At 42.0% G+C, this 13,462-nt stretch overlaps 1 protein-coding gene across 1 annotated transcript in view; it reads right to left on the bottom strand.

Annotated features, from left to right (window-relative positions):
- The window catches only part of ABCC4 (ATP binding cassette subfamily C member 4 (PEL blood group)), a 1,378,868-nt gene that overhangs the window by 368,068 nt on the left and 997,338 nt on the right, over nucleotides 1–13,462 (bottom strand). Inside the window, exon 23 of the mRNA XM_069205134.1 lies at nucleotides 11,104–11,214. Coding sequence (XP_069061235.1) covers nucleotides 11,104–11,214 — 111 coding nt within the window. The remainder of the gene's footprint in view (nucleotides 1–11,103; nucleotides 11,215–13,462) is intronic.

The raw sequence follows: 13,462 nt of genomic DNA, 5'->3' as shown, positions 1-13,462 counted from the left end.
GGAACAACCAATTCCAGTTCAGTTCTCCCTGAGCTGACTGAGTGCGAAGTGCTCAATTGCATCCTGGGGTCACACCACCACAAATATTCTACAATAAAGCTGGTTTCAAGGCAAGAAAAGTACACTTCACCACTAGAATTGCTACCTCACTAAACAAACCTAATTCAGGACAATACAGAACCTCATCAAACATCCCTGTACTGGATCCATACCATCACATCAAAAGAGTTCTGCACTTCCTTTAAAAAGTATTAAAGACTATGGACCTGTTATAGAGTTTGGAGGACAGAGTTTACTCAGGCAGGAAGGCAGAGGATAATACCTCCATCATCCTGAGGGACCTCCAACAGCTAAATTTACAGTTGTCCATTGGCTCTGAGAACAACACTCTGCATTGACAAACTGCCTTCATGGAAGGTTTTGTTAATGTAGGAAAAGTTTGACAGATGGTACCGTCTGCCATGATGGCTGGCCATCAAACATTTCAAATTCTTTTTGTTTTTATGAAACAAACTCTCATAACAGGAGTTTGTATTTGGGAAACAAAAAACGAAAGGCCTCCACACCCTGGGAGTTTTCTTCCACGGTGTGGAGGTCATTATTGTTTTTTTTCTGACCCTTACCATCATTTATTCTTCCTAGAAGAAACCGACAGGAAGACATTTCTTCACACCACGGACAGTGTAAAGTCCTTCCACTGATGGCCAATCCTTTGTAGAGCCATCAGAGGAAGTATTCTATCAAGGGAAGCAACAAGGACTCCGCTGACGGAATACCTAAAGTCCAACCCTCTTTAATGAGGGGGGCGGACGGAGGGTGTGGTGGACAGTTTATTCCATCACATTGCAACAGGGTACCCTGTCTGCCAAACTCTAAATCAGGGCCTATATACATAATATAGAGTACTGTGATGCCAGAAATACCTCTGATTTGTAGAGGAAGTTATAAATCCTACCTTGGAGCATATTCTGCAGAGAATTCCCCAGCGGAATTAACATTGCCATCAGATAATATGATTGGCAGAGGCTATTTTGATGAGCAATCCCCCACTAGCAAAGAATTTTCCAGAAGAGGGCTCTAGACCGAACTTTAAGTAAACAGTGCCTAAGGCTTGATCCTGCCTCAACATAGGTCAAAAATCGAAAGCGACCCACATTCCAAGTCTTAGAGAAACTGTTCTGACTTCCAGATTAATCTTATATATTTCAGAGATTTAAGTATAACGTACACCTAGCTCGAATGAGCAGCAGTACTGTACATTTTATCACAGAAGCTAAAAACAAATTACAGAATACAAGATGTAACGAGGTGGCTGACAGGAACATATATTTCGGGTATTACGTTGTACAGGTTCTATTTTACACTCTGCTTTTTTTTTTTACACAAAATAATTACATATTTGTATTATACACATTTACAACACGAGTTACCTAAATCCAGGCAGCCACCGCAAGGGTAGTCACTGGGCATACAGCCTGCTTTCCCAACTAGCTAAACACGGTTTCCCCAACAAGTGCATGCCCTCATCTCTTCACTGCACTTGAAATCTAACTACCATGTTAACCACTCCAACTGCACTATTAAAAAACAATGTTTTGAGTTTGAGACTCTCAGTTCTACCTCGGAAATGGGCAGCATATCCGTACACAAAGCAACTTTATTTCCGTTTCAGAATAGGTCAAGGAGAAAATACCTCATTATTTGGAATATACCCTTGGTAGACCCATCTTCAGGTTCAAAAGGCATGGAAACATCAGCATCTCTGACAGTGCAATGCGGCTCACAATGGAATGTGGAAGGCACTGACTTCCATCATAAATGCCTTTATCTCTGTGATATACCTAGACATCCAGATATTTCAAAGTGTGTAGTTCCCTCTTAGATGTGGATTTGCGGGTACCTTTTTACAGGGAGAATACAATGCTTGCTACAGATAAATATTAGCCCAGATAGCTTAAGAAAGTCCTAAAATGTGGTATCACTGGGTGGATCTCAGATTAACAAGGACATTTTCTGAGTAGAGAAAGATAATGATTTCAATACCTACACACATAAAAGGTTACCTTTCTCTCACATTTTGTCAGCTAATGATTCAATAGCAAGTGGAAATAGAAAGGAAGAGAGCAGCCACTTCTCCTGCTAGGTGCCTCGCTGCAGTTCCATCCTTCAGGTATCACTCACCCTAAATGGGATCCTGCCTGTCAGATTGGTGTATAATGGTTGTATCCATCGTGGTATACATGATCCAAATTTCATAGCTCGCAGTACAGCACAGAGGTAATCATAAGCCATCAATAATATGAAACAATCTTCATAAAATGGGTGATGGCTGCGGCCAAGGAAGAAGCTGATTTGATATAGAGATGGAAGAAGTTTAATTCAAATTCAAAACGATGCTCTATTTAGCCAGTCCTGATCAGGTTTAGGAACACTACTATAATGGCTTCCCTTGCAATAGGAGGAAGTCTACCTTTTAATGAGCAATTAAAGACATCCAAATGAGGACAGGGATAGCAACTGTTCAAATGTGTCATAAAACTCTGATGAGAGGCTGTCACTACCTAAGGTCTTCCCTCCAGGCAAATGACTGATCACATTTGATACTTCTGCTTGAGGCATTGCGGTTTTAAGTTCTTACATATCTGCAAGGGGTAGTACAGATAGTAATACTTTCTTTTGAGAGGCTATAAAGTCCTTAGGATATATCCAGGCAGAGCCAGAGTACACATCCCTTAAAGCTATCAGTATTAGTGTTTGAGAATCCACTGTCATCAGTCAAGCAAACAATAGGAATATTTTTTCTCCTTCTTCTTATGTCTTAGCTATGTACTCCCTTAAGTCGAAATATTTAATATTTTAATATTTTCTAGAAATGTAGCATGTTCCTTCCTGTGTTCCAAAAGAGCTATTGTTAGGCTCTGGTTAAAGATCAGTCTCTTCTCAACGTACTTTAGGATCTTCTCCAGTGCCAAGACCTCTTGCTCCTTCTCTACATACTACCTTGATTTCCCTAATTACAACCTGAAGGAATCATGTTTGACCACTGTGTCTTCTACTGAGGCTTCATTAGCATTTTCTTTAACCCCTTAGCGGCCAGGCCTTTTCCACCTCAGTTGCCAGGCCTTTTTTTGGCTATTTGGGGCTCTTCGCACTTAGTCCCTCATAACTTTTTGTCCACGTAAGCTACCCACGCCAAATTTGTGTCTTTTTTCCCCAACATCCTATGGATTGTAGAGGTATCCAGAGTTTGTGGGTTCCTCTGGAGACCAAGAAATTAGCCAAATATACAGCATAAATGTAGTTTTTTTTTTTTTTAAATGGGGGAAAAGGGTTGCAGAAGAAGGCTTGTGGGTTTTCCCCGGAAAATGGCATCAACATAGGGTTTGTGGTGCTAAAATCAGCATCTTCCCAGCTTTTAGAAACAGGCAGACTTGACCCAGAAAACCACATCTATCAACACAATTTTGGAATTTTACTGGGACATACCCCCTGTTTACTATTTTTTTGTGCTTTTAGCCTCCTTCCATTTAGTGACATAAATGGGTGTGAAACCAATGCTGAATCCTGAAAAGCTAAGCTTTTCTGAAAATTAGACAAAATTCTGAATTCACCAAGGGGTGATTTGTGTAGATCGTACAAGGTTTTCCTATACACAATAACATCTGAAATAAAAAAATATTGAAATTGATGTGAAAAAAACAGCAATCGTTCTCCACGTTTTACTCTGTAACTTTTTCCTGCGATGTCAGATGTTTTTAAAGCAATATACCATTACGTCTGCTGGACTTTTCTGGTTGTGGGGATATATAGGGCTTGTAGGTTCATCAAGAACCCTAGGTCCCGAGAGCCAATAAATGAGCTGCACCTTGCCATGGGTTTTCATTCTATACAGGGTATACAGCAATTCATTTGCTGAAATATAAAGAGTGAAAAATAGGTATCAAGAAAACCTTTGTATTTCCAAAATGGGCACAAGAAAAGGTGTTGAGAAGCAGTGGTTGTTTGCACATCTCTGAATTCCGGGGTCCCCATATTAGCATGTGAATTACAGTGCATTTCTCAAATAGACGTCTTTTTAACACACTCTTACATTTGGAAGGAAACATTTTTAAGAAAAACAAGGGGCAATAACACTTGTTTTTTTCTGTTTTCTCCCCAAGTCTCCCGATAAAAATGGTACCTCACTTGCATGGGTAGGCCTAGTGCCTGCGACAGGAAACGCAACATGGACACATCACACTTTTACATTGAAATCTGAAGTATTTTTTGCAAAGTGCTAGCTGTGGATTTTGGCCCCTAGCTCAGCCGGCACCTAGGAAAACCTACCAAACCTGGGCATTTTTTAAAACTAGAAACCTAGGGGAATCCAAGATGTGGGGGGTGACTTTTGGGGCTCACACCAGGTTATGCTACCCAGAATCCTTTGCAAAACTGAACATTTGGCCAAAAAAATACTTTTCCTCACATTTCGGTGACAGAAAGTCCTGAAATCTGAGAGGAGCCACAAACTTTCTCTCACCCAGCGTTCCCCCAAGTCTCCCGATAAAAATGGAACCTCACTTGTGTGGGTAGGCCTAGTGCCCGTGACAGAAAATGCCCCAAAACACAACGTGGACAGATGACATTTTCCCAAAGAAAACAGACCTATTTTTTGCCAAGTGCCTAGCTGTGGATTTTGGCCTCTAGCTCAGCCGGCTCCTGGGGAAGCCTACCAAACTTGTGTATTTTTGAAAACTAGACACCTAGGGGAATCCAAGATGGAGTGACTTGTGGGGCTCTCACCAGGTTCTGTTACCCAGAATTCTTTGAAAACCTAAAAATTTGGCCAAAAAAACACTTTTTCCTCACATTTCGGTGACAGAAAGTTCTGGACTCTAAGAGGAGCCACAAATTTCCTTCCACCCAGCGTTCCCCCAAGTCTCTCGATAAAAATGGTACCTCACTTGTGTGTGTATGCCTAGTGCCCGTGACAGGAAATGCCCCAAAACACAATGTGGACATATCACATCTTCCCAGAGAAAACAGGCTTGTTTTTTGCAAAGTGCCTACCTCTAGCTCATCCGGCACCTACGAAAACCTAGCAAACCTGGACATTTCTGAAAACTAGACACCTAAGGGAACCCAGAATGGGGTAACTTGTGGTGCTCTCACTAGGTTCTGTTACCCAGAATCTTTAGCAAACCTCAAAATTTGGCCCAAAAAAACAATTTTTCCTCACATTTCGGTGCTGCAAAGTTCTATAATCTTTGGGGAGCCACAAACTTCCTTCTACCCAGTGTTCCCCCAGGTCTCCTGATAAAAATGGTACCTCATTTGTGTGGGTAGGCCTAGTGCCTGTGACGGGAAATGCCCCAAAACACTATGTGGACACATCAAAATTATCAAATACAAAACTACCTGTTTTTGCATGGGGGAACTTGTGTTTTTTTGTCCTGAGCTCATCAGCCATCTAGGGAAACCTACCGAACCGAAACATTTATGAAAACTAGACACCCGAGGGAATCCAGGGAGGTGTGACTTGTGTGGATCCCCTAGTGTTTTCTTACCCATAATCCTCAGCAAACCTAACATTTAGCTAAAAAATGACATTTTTCCCACATTTCTGTATAAGATCACTGCACCGGTACAAATTTCCTACCACCCAACGTTCCCTTCAGTCTCCAGGTAAAAATGATACCTCTCTTGTGTTGGTGGGCCAAGTGCCTGTGACAGGGAAGAGCCAACAACATTTAAAAAATGAGGGGGAACCAAAGCGGTTCCAAAAGGGCAGTTTGAAAAAAAATGTTTTTAGGCTGAAAAGTGGGGCAGATTTTTTTATCGGAATAGATGTGACAATGCTGGGTGGTAGGAATTTTCAGGAAAGTTGGAGGTTTGCAGGGCATTGTGGGTAAGAAAATGGCATGGGGTGCTTGTGAAGCACACCACCCTGGACTCACCCAGATGCTTAGTTTTCAGATGTGTCTAGTTCTTGTGGATTTTTTTACATGGCAGCGTCCCAAAGTCCAAAAGTGCAGCCCTCACCATTCCAAGTGGGACGTTTTGAGAGTTAGACAAGCTCTCCTGGCCCAAATGTAAAACCAAAACTCAAAATAATCAAATGTCCTCTTGCTTGCCATGGGATATGATGTTTTAGTGTGCGGAGAAGAGCTGAAAGACTGTTACCACCCCACTATTTTTTTATTATTCCCTGGCATCTAGTAGGCTTTCTGCCCCCCTGGGAAGTGGATCAGGGGTAACTACCCCATCTGCCCACCGGTGGGCAGAACAACTTTGGCCCCATTTTTTTGGGGTGGGGGTATGGCCATACCCTCACCCTCTTTTTTTGCAAAAAAAAATCCTCCCTGGTCTGTGGTGGGCTTTCTGCCCCGCTCGGGGGCAGATGGGCCTTCCAAAAAGGCAGATATGGCCAACAGTAATGTGCCCCCATGGGGAGCGACCCTTGCCCAAGGGGCTGCCCCCCAACAAAACACACACATACACACACAACAATCCCTGGTGCTTAAGTGGTTTCTGCCCCCCCGGGAGCAGATCGGCCTAATAGAAATAGGCCGATCTGCCCCCAAGAGGGGCAGAAATGGCCTAAAACAAATTTGCCCCCCCCCCAGGGGAGCGACCCTTGCCTAAGAGGTCGCTCCCCCTGTGTGAAATTAGGGCAAAAACAATCCATGGAGGCTAGTGGTTTCTGCCCCCCTTGGGGGCAGGTCGGCCTAATAAAAATAGGCTGATCTGCTCCCAAGGGGGGCAGAAGAGGCCTAAAATAAATTTGCCCCCCAGGGGAATGACCCTTGCCTAAGGGGTTGCTCCCCATGTTTAAATTTGTTTTAAAAATGTCCTTGAAATAATCTGCCCCACTGGGGCTGCTCTCCTTATATAAAAAAAGAAAAAAACTCCCTGGTGTCTAGGGGGCATTTCTGGTGCCCAATTGCGGCACGATCGGGCAGCAGAAATGCTGAGAGAGACATCAAAGGAAAGGAAAGGCCTTTCCTTTCCTTTGATGCCTCTCTCGTCCCCTCCACGTGATCAGAGGAGAAATGCTTCAGCATTTCTTCTCCGATCCGTGGGAGGGGCCCCTGGTGAGGTCAGCACGCGATTGCCAGCTGACGTCATGAGACGCCACAGGGGTTCTGGGGGTGGAAGGGGCAGTGATTCCCCTTCCATCCTTGCCCAGGGGAAGGGGGGTGCTTGGCCATCGGGGGTAGCGGGGCCAACAGCAGGACGTAACGGTTACGTCCTTGGCACCGGAGCGGTGCAAACGAGGACGTAACCGTTACGTCCTGGGCACCCGAGTGGTTAAAATAAACTACTATGGTGTCATGAATGGTGATTTTAAAAGCTGGGTCTTTTATTCTTATGGGTATCAATCTCAATGATGATACACACAGAAGATCTGGGTAAGTGATCAAATAGGCTCATACCAGATATTCCACATTATAGAACCTCACCATTAGCCGGTTTAAGGTGAAAAGGTAGTCTAGTTAGGAGTGAAGATGAGAGGGTGACCAGAGGGATAGCTTTTTATCACAGGATGGGAGTCCCTCCAGACATCAAGTAGCTCCCATCTACACAGCACCATCAGTGATACTATTGAAGCCAACTGCCCATATTGGGGGTGTCAATAGATCAAGTAATAGAGTAGTTATACATTTATTCAATATAATCACTGGCGTGGTATTTAGTGCAGAATGTGAGCGGGTCACCATCTAACTTACCCTGCATCATAATACATCTGCCTTCCTGGTCCACACCTGCTATCAATCAAAAGAGCAGAATTTTTGCCTCTTCCCTTTTTATTGAGTTTCAGAGGCTCCCCGTCTCCTAGATGTGTTTCTCGCAAAATGCATCCATCTCCGTCAAATATAGGTGTGAACTTGCCATGTCTCCTACTTTCCAAACAATTAACTTGTATTAAGTGCCTTGTTGTGATATGTACTCTGCAGTACCTCAGGATAGTTGTGTTTCATTAAAGTGGCATCCATCAATATGAAGTCTTCATTACCCTGAGTGACAGAGCAGGTTTCATATTCTCTGCTCATATTACATTGTCTCCATGATGTCTTTAGAACCACAGGATCGTTCTAAGCATGTTTTGTAGTTAGGACCAGCATTTTTCACATTATACCCTCCCTGGGCAATGTTTTTATCAGCTTTACCCAACATTTCGAACAAACATTTTAGAACATATTAACAAAGAGTATCAAAGTAATGAATGAAGGAAAGTGTGGAGGCAGGTGCAACATTTGTTAGAAAAATAGTTTGCAAGATTGCTAAACTTTTCTACCACGTTATTCATGCTTTTAAAGTACAGATTCAGAAAAGGAAGTAGAAGAGCGCATTATCTGAACAGAGAAACAGGCCCTACTTGCTGAAAGATTTGCTTGTAACTTCTCAAACGGATATGGCTGATTATACAAGTAGATTGTTGCTGTGGGACAGGATAGAGATATAATACCTGAGCATTTCGTAGAGATGTGCATTTCAGATGAGCTCAGCCGCTATTAAAAGAGTGATATGAAGGGTGAAGGGCAAGCCTGCCATGGAGCCCGCCACAGAAGAATCAATCTCAGGGGATCTCTTATCATAGTCAGTGATCTGTTTGGTCAGTTATTGTAATCCTGCGTATCTCCACTGTGACACCATAGCTCTGCCCTCAATAACGACTGATCTTCAAGACTTCTTCTACATCTACCATTCCTCAGTCTGAGCCACTACCACACTGGTTGTTGTTAGTTCTGTTCTCTGGGGGTCCTTCTCTTATGATTACCTATTCTCATGTAGCAATAAAGAAGACGACCTGTCAATTTACTGAAACCTTTAACTTGGCAGGGAAAAGGAGCTTGTACTTGACGTTTAAGTCTTTAAGACAGTGTTCCATTGTCAGGTAGAAATTACACTCCTTTTGAATTGCCTAGAAATAATATAGAGAGGTCAAGACAGAAATCCTCTCAAAGTCTATTGGGTCAAGGTGTGGTACATGCTAAAATACAAGACCCTGATCTATGTTTCATGATGATCTGTCTGAAAACGCCAATTAATAACAAACTCATAAGATGCTCAAATAAACAAAATTAGGACCGCAGTCTATTTGTGGGCTTTATTCCATTATCACATATGGACTGATAAGAGGCATTTCTAAAGGTGGAATAGGATGGGCATTACAACTCTTGAACCCAAGACACAATAAGTTGATTTTATGGGTCTAGTTGAGTGAGGTGTAATGCCAGAGATAGATGCCAACACACCTCAACTAAATTGGAGACTTTTGCAGAGTCAGACCCTGCTCAAAGGTCTGCTGTGGCCCTAATTTGAATGAGAACTGATGGGACTCTGCACCCTGCCCTGTTTTGCTGTGGCTCAGTAGCTCTCTTTGCCAGAAAGCTGCCAGTTTGATCCATACTTCATGATACCTTCATTGGTGTTGGTGGGTAGCAGGATTGGATCTTGATACCAAAAGGTGTTAGTGTCAATCATTCCATTGCAAGGGCTGGGCAGTTTAGACACAGAGCACACACCATCTTGGGATCAAGCATTTTTGCCCCAAGAGGACAAGTAGAAGCCATTTTGAAATCAGACATGCAGCGGAAAGTGGGTGCAGAAGATAAATTCAGACTTAAGAATAGAGGGAAATTGGACATGTTCCCTCACAAAACTATGGTGATAAAGGAAACTTCCCTAATGGAGTGACTTCTGGTCTATTCTTGACAGTTAGGACATGTATTTCTACCCTGCAATACTTTTTTCTCTTGTCCTTGATGATCTCTCCTAGTATTAAAAAGCACACTGAACATTGAGCATAGAGGAAGTCCTGACTTTCTTTGAGAATGAGGGGTCAACATAGATAGGATTCTGCAGAAGCAGAAGACCCTAGTTCTTCTCGTCCTCAAAAATGTTCTTCTAAAAATAATGTAGAGAATAGAAAAAAATTACTGTTGGAATTAATATGAAGTTGGATATACTTATGTTGCAATCTTGAAAACAGTGTGCATGGGTATGAGGTCTGTGTTTGACAGTAACATATCAGGTCTTGGGATGTTGCTACTGAAGTTAGAAATATTAGTACCCCAAAAGCTGCTTGTTAGAAGACCAGATCCTTGAGGAGTCATATGGAGGGGATGGAGAATTTTGTGAAGTCTGCTTATACGTGCTTCATATTGAGAATGGAGGAATTAGACGTCAAAGTACACTTCACAGCAAGAGTCACCCAATTAAGGGTGTTGAATACTACTGTAGCAGAACTATCAGGGACCAGATCACAATGATCGAATAGCTTACAGCTGTTCTCCATCTGAAAGATGAGGCTGACTAAGACAAAATAGGAACTAAGGGAATATTTTCTATAAGGTTCCCATCTCTTAATATTTATTGAGGTGTGTAGATATGCTGAGTTAAGAGAATGGATTTAGAGCCATTTAAGAAAAGTGTTCGCAGCTTTCGGAAATAGAGTTGGGATAATTTCCCAAACAATGAGTTAGAATGAGAATCCCTATATTTTTTGGGAGGGAAGGAGAGCTAGCCATTCCTACAGGAGCAGAAAAATGGGTACAGAGAAACTGCAGTGACCTGAGAGCAATGTGTTCCGGTTTGGCCCAGAGCATGCCTCCTGCCAATGTTGGCAACAGTTTTTGTGTGCTTGGCATTCCCTGTTTACAATTTGTTTGTGTCTAGAGCTACATTCATATCACATGTGATGGCCTTATGGCAAAGTGAAAAGAGTATTCAAGCCCCTTCAGTCAGGGGACATCTAACATGGACTGTGAAGGAAGGGAGAGAAGACACAACCTCCACAAACTGGAAGCTGAGGAAGTGCTTGTGTATTACTCAGTTGATTTTGCACTGAAGAGCGTTGTTGTATGAGATCTTCTCATTTGAATTTATTTTTTCACTATAAATCTTATACAGATGTATTTGGAAAAAAGAATGCACTGTATAGTGAATACAAAGATGTGAGATGAAACAACACACACTTAACACACGTTAACTCATCCTCAGTAGATTTACCAAAGATCAAACAAATTGCAAATTGAAAGCGACTCAGCCCTCAAAAATTGAATTCCACTCATGAACTGATAGAGACCAATGGGAATACATTTTAACAATGACACTTACTGTTTGCAAGCAGTAGGCAACCAAAGGAGGTGATGACAACAAATATTGCACAGATGGCATCGAGGCGCACAGCAAGCCACCGCGTGGTAGTTAGAAATAAGAACCATGCCTCTGAGAAAAAAGATATACATGTACAATAGATACATTAGTATTCAAATAAGGAATATATCAACAGTAGAATAGTATTGCCAACTTTCACATTTCATCATCAGCCCTTGGTGATATAATAAACTGCTTTCATGCTAACAATTTTGTTACATTTTAATACTGCCCCTTACTAAAAGAGCAATGTTTTGGGCATCATGTTAAGGATTTGGACAAGTGATAAACCAGAAAAGAAAATATTAGAATGGGTGTGAAGCTTGCACCAAGTACTAACATATCTTGTCAGGTAGTGGCGGGTGTCCCAGTACCTTATGAATGCTCATGTTGAGCAGTTCAGCAGTAATTTGTTATTTATGTACAGAAATAGTACTGGGTTTCTAATAGATGACAAACCTTTACCCCAAAATGGCTTAATACACAGGGATATTTCAGGAGGTACATAGAAATGGTAAGGGAACTACAACTCAGCATGCCCAGCTATTGTTAATCTTCACAATGTCTGTTTAATAACAACCATATTCTTGGGAGCACGCCGACTGATGAAGGTAGGAGGAGGATATCTTTCTATTTAATACCCACACACCTAGAGGCGTATGGAATACATTCCCTCTTAGGCTTACTCAATGTACCCACTTGACCACCTCAGAGGAGTGAAACACCAGAAAGAAGGATTAAGCTTGAACAGATTAATTTAACATTGATAACATGCCCACAATAGTAAACAGGGATTGTTTTGAATCTCAGTCACTTTGACCTTTGGAAAAATACAGTATATACAGTAACGGACAATGTTAGGGAAGGCTGGTGGGGCGTGGGAGTGGAGGGAGGGGTCGCTCTGGGGGTGAAAATACATTTTAAAAAAAGAAGTGTTAGTGAGTGAAAGCATGCTTCTACCCACTAACAGTTGCAGAAGCATGGTCTTCATCGTGTGCTTTGGTCATCAGGCTCTCTAGCACCGTGGGCTTCTCTGCACCCATGCGCTCCACGTTAATGTTCAACTACTGCTTTGCCTCGTGCTTCTGCCTTCCCGTTCTTCCTACCCCACCAGTGCCGATATTGCTGTTTCTGCCCTATGTGTTTCTAGAAAGACACCATTTCCATGTATGCCAGGGATTCGGCTGTCTAAGCAAGCATCTGTAGAGAAGACGTTCAGCAAGCATGCAGTCGTGGTTATCTGGCTGGAATCTCCCTCTAACATGTATGGGACGGAGAAGTGTTTTATAATAAAACAACGGATGTTCTGGAAAAATGTCCAAATGTAAGGATGTGTATGTTTCTGAGAATGTCGGAGACACAGTGTACCACTTTTGCCGGCAACCCTATCTGACTGCGGCCTTGAGGAAAGCACAAAGTGAAATGAATGCAGTGCTAAGAATGTGATGCTTTCCTAAGTGAAGGAACAGACAGATAGAGAAAATAAAACAACACCGCAAATGTGGCTAATGCTAGAAAAATAAAGTGATGCTGAATAAAATGTAACTGGGCTAGAGTGCACAACGGCAGGCCTAGTTTGTTAAAAAAATAATGTGTCTAAAACATGGCTAAAATAGCTATACAACAGTATGACCGCTCTGTTCTTTCCATCTCCCTGGTGGACCTCTCCCAGTGGGTGCCGGCTTGCCAAATTAGTCTAGACTAACATCCCAACGTCCCCATTAGCAAGGCACCGGAGTGCCACAACTGCATCAGGACAAACCACTGTGCACATTCCTCTATCTTGGATTTCACTTCCCTTGCACATAACTGTCATTTTCTTCTGGTTTTATTAACATTATTTTTTTAAATCATTTTAAAGATGTTTATATGGCATTGAGCTCTTATTAGAAACATCACTTATTGATTATTGTTGCCAATGCACCTATGCATAATTTCACAGAATGGTTTCAAACATGTAATGATTTTACTTATTTGAACATGAATAAATTTGAATGAACACTCAAAGGAACTATCAATATGAAAAATTGGTACCTTCTTCGAATATCAAAGACAAACTTCTTAGGTTGGCTCAAGAGGGTCATATGGGTATGATGGAACAAAAAAAGATTGAGATCTGAATACTAGTGGCCCTATATGTACCATGACGTTGAGAGATTGGTACATAATTGTTATGTTTGTCAAACTATGTGCACAAGCTCATGACCCTTTACCCCTGTACCTTTACCTAATGGACCATGGCACAAACTTGTGATCGATTTTATTGGTCCAATGTTCAAATTACCAAATTAATTGAAATTCGCTATTGTATGTATAGACT

Source organism: Pleurodeles waltl, chromosome 8 (genome assembly GCF_031143425.1).
Source record: "Pleurodeles waltl isolate 20211129_DDA chromosome 8, aPleWal1.hap1.20221129, whole genome shotgun sequence".
Lineage (NCBI taxonomy): Eukaryota > Metazoa > Chordata > Amphibia > Caudata > Salamandridae > Pleurodeles > Pleurodeles waltl.
The sequence above is the reverse complement of the archived record's forward strand: the minus strand, read 5'-3'. Positions and strand labels throughout refer to the sequence as shown.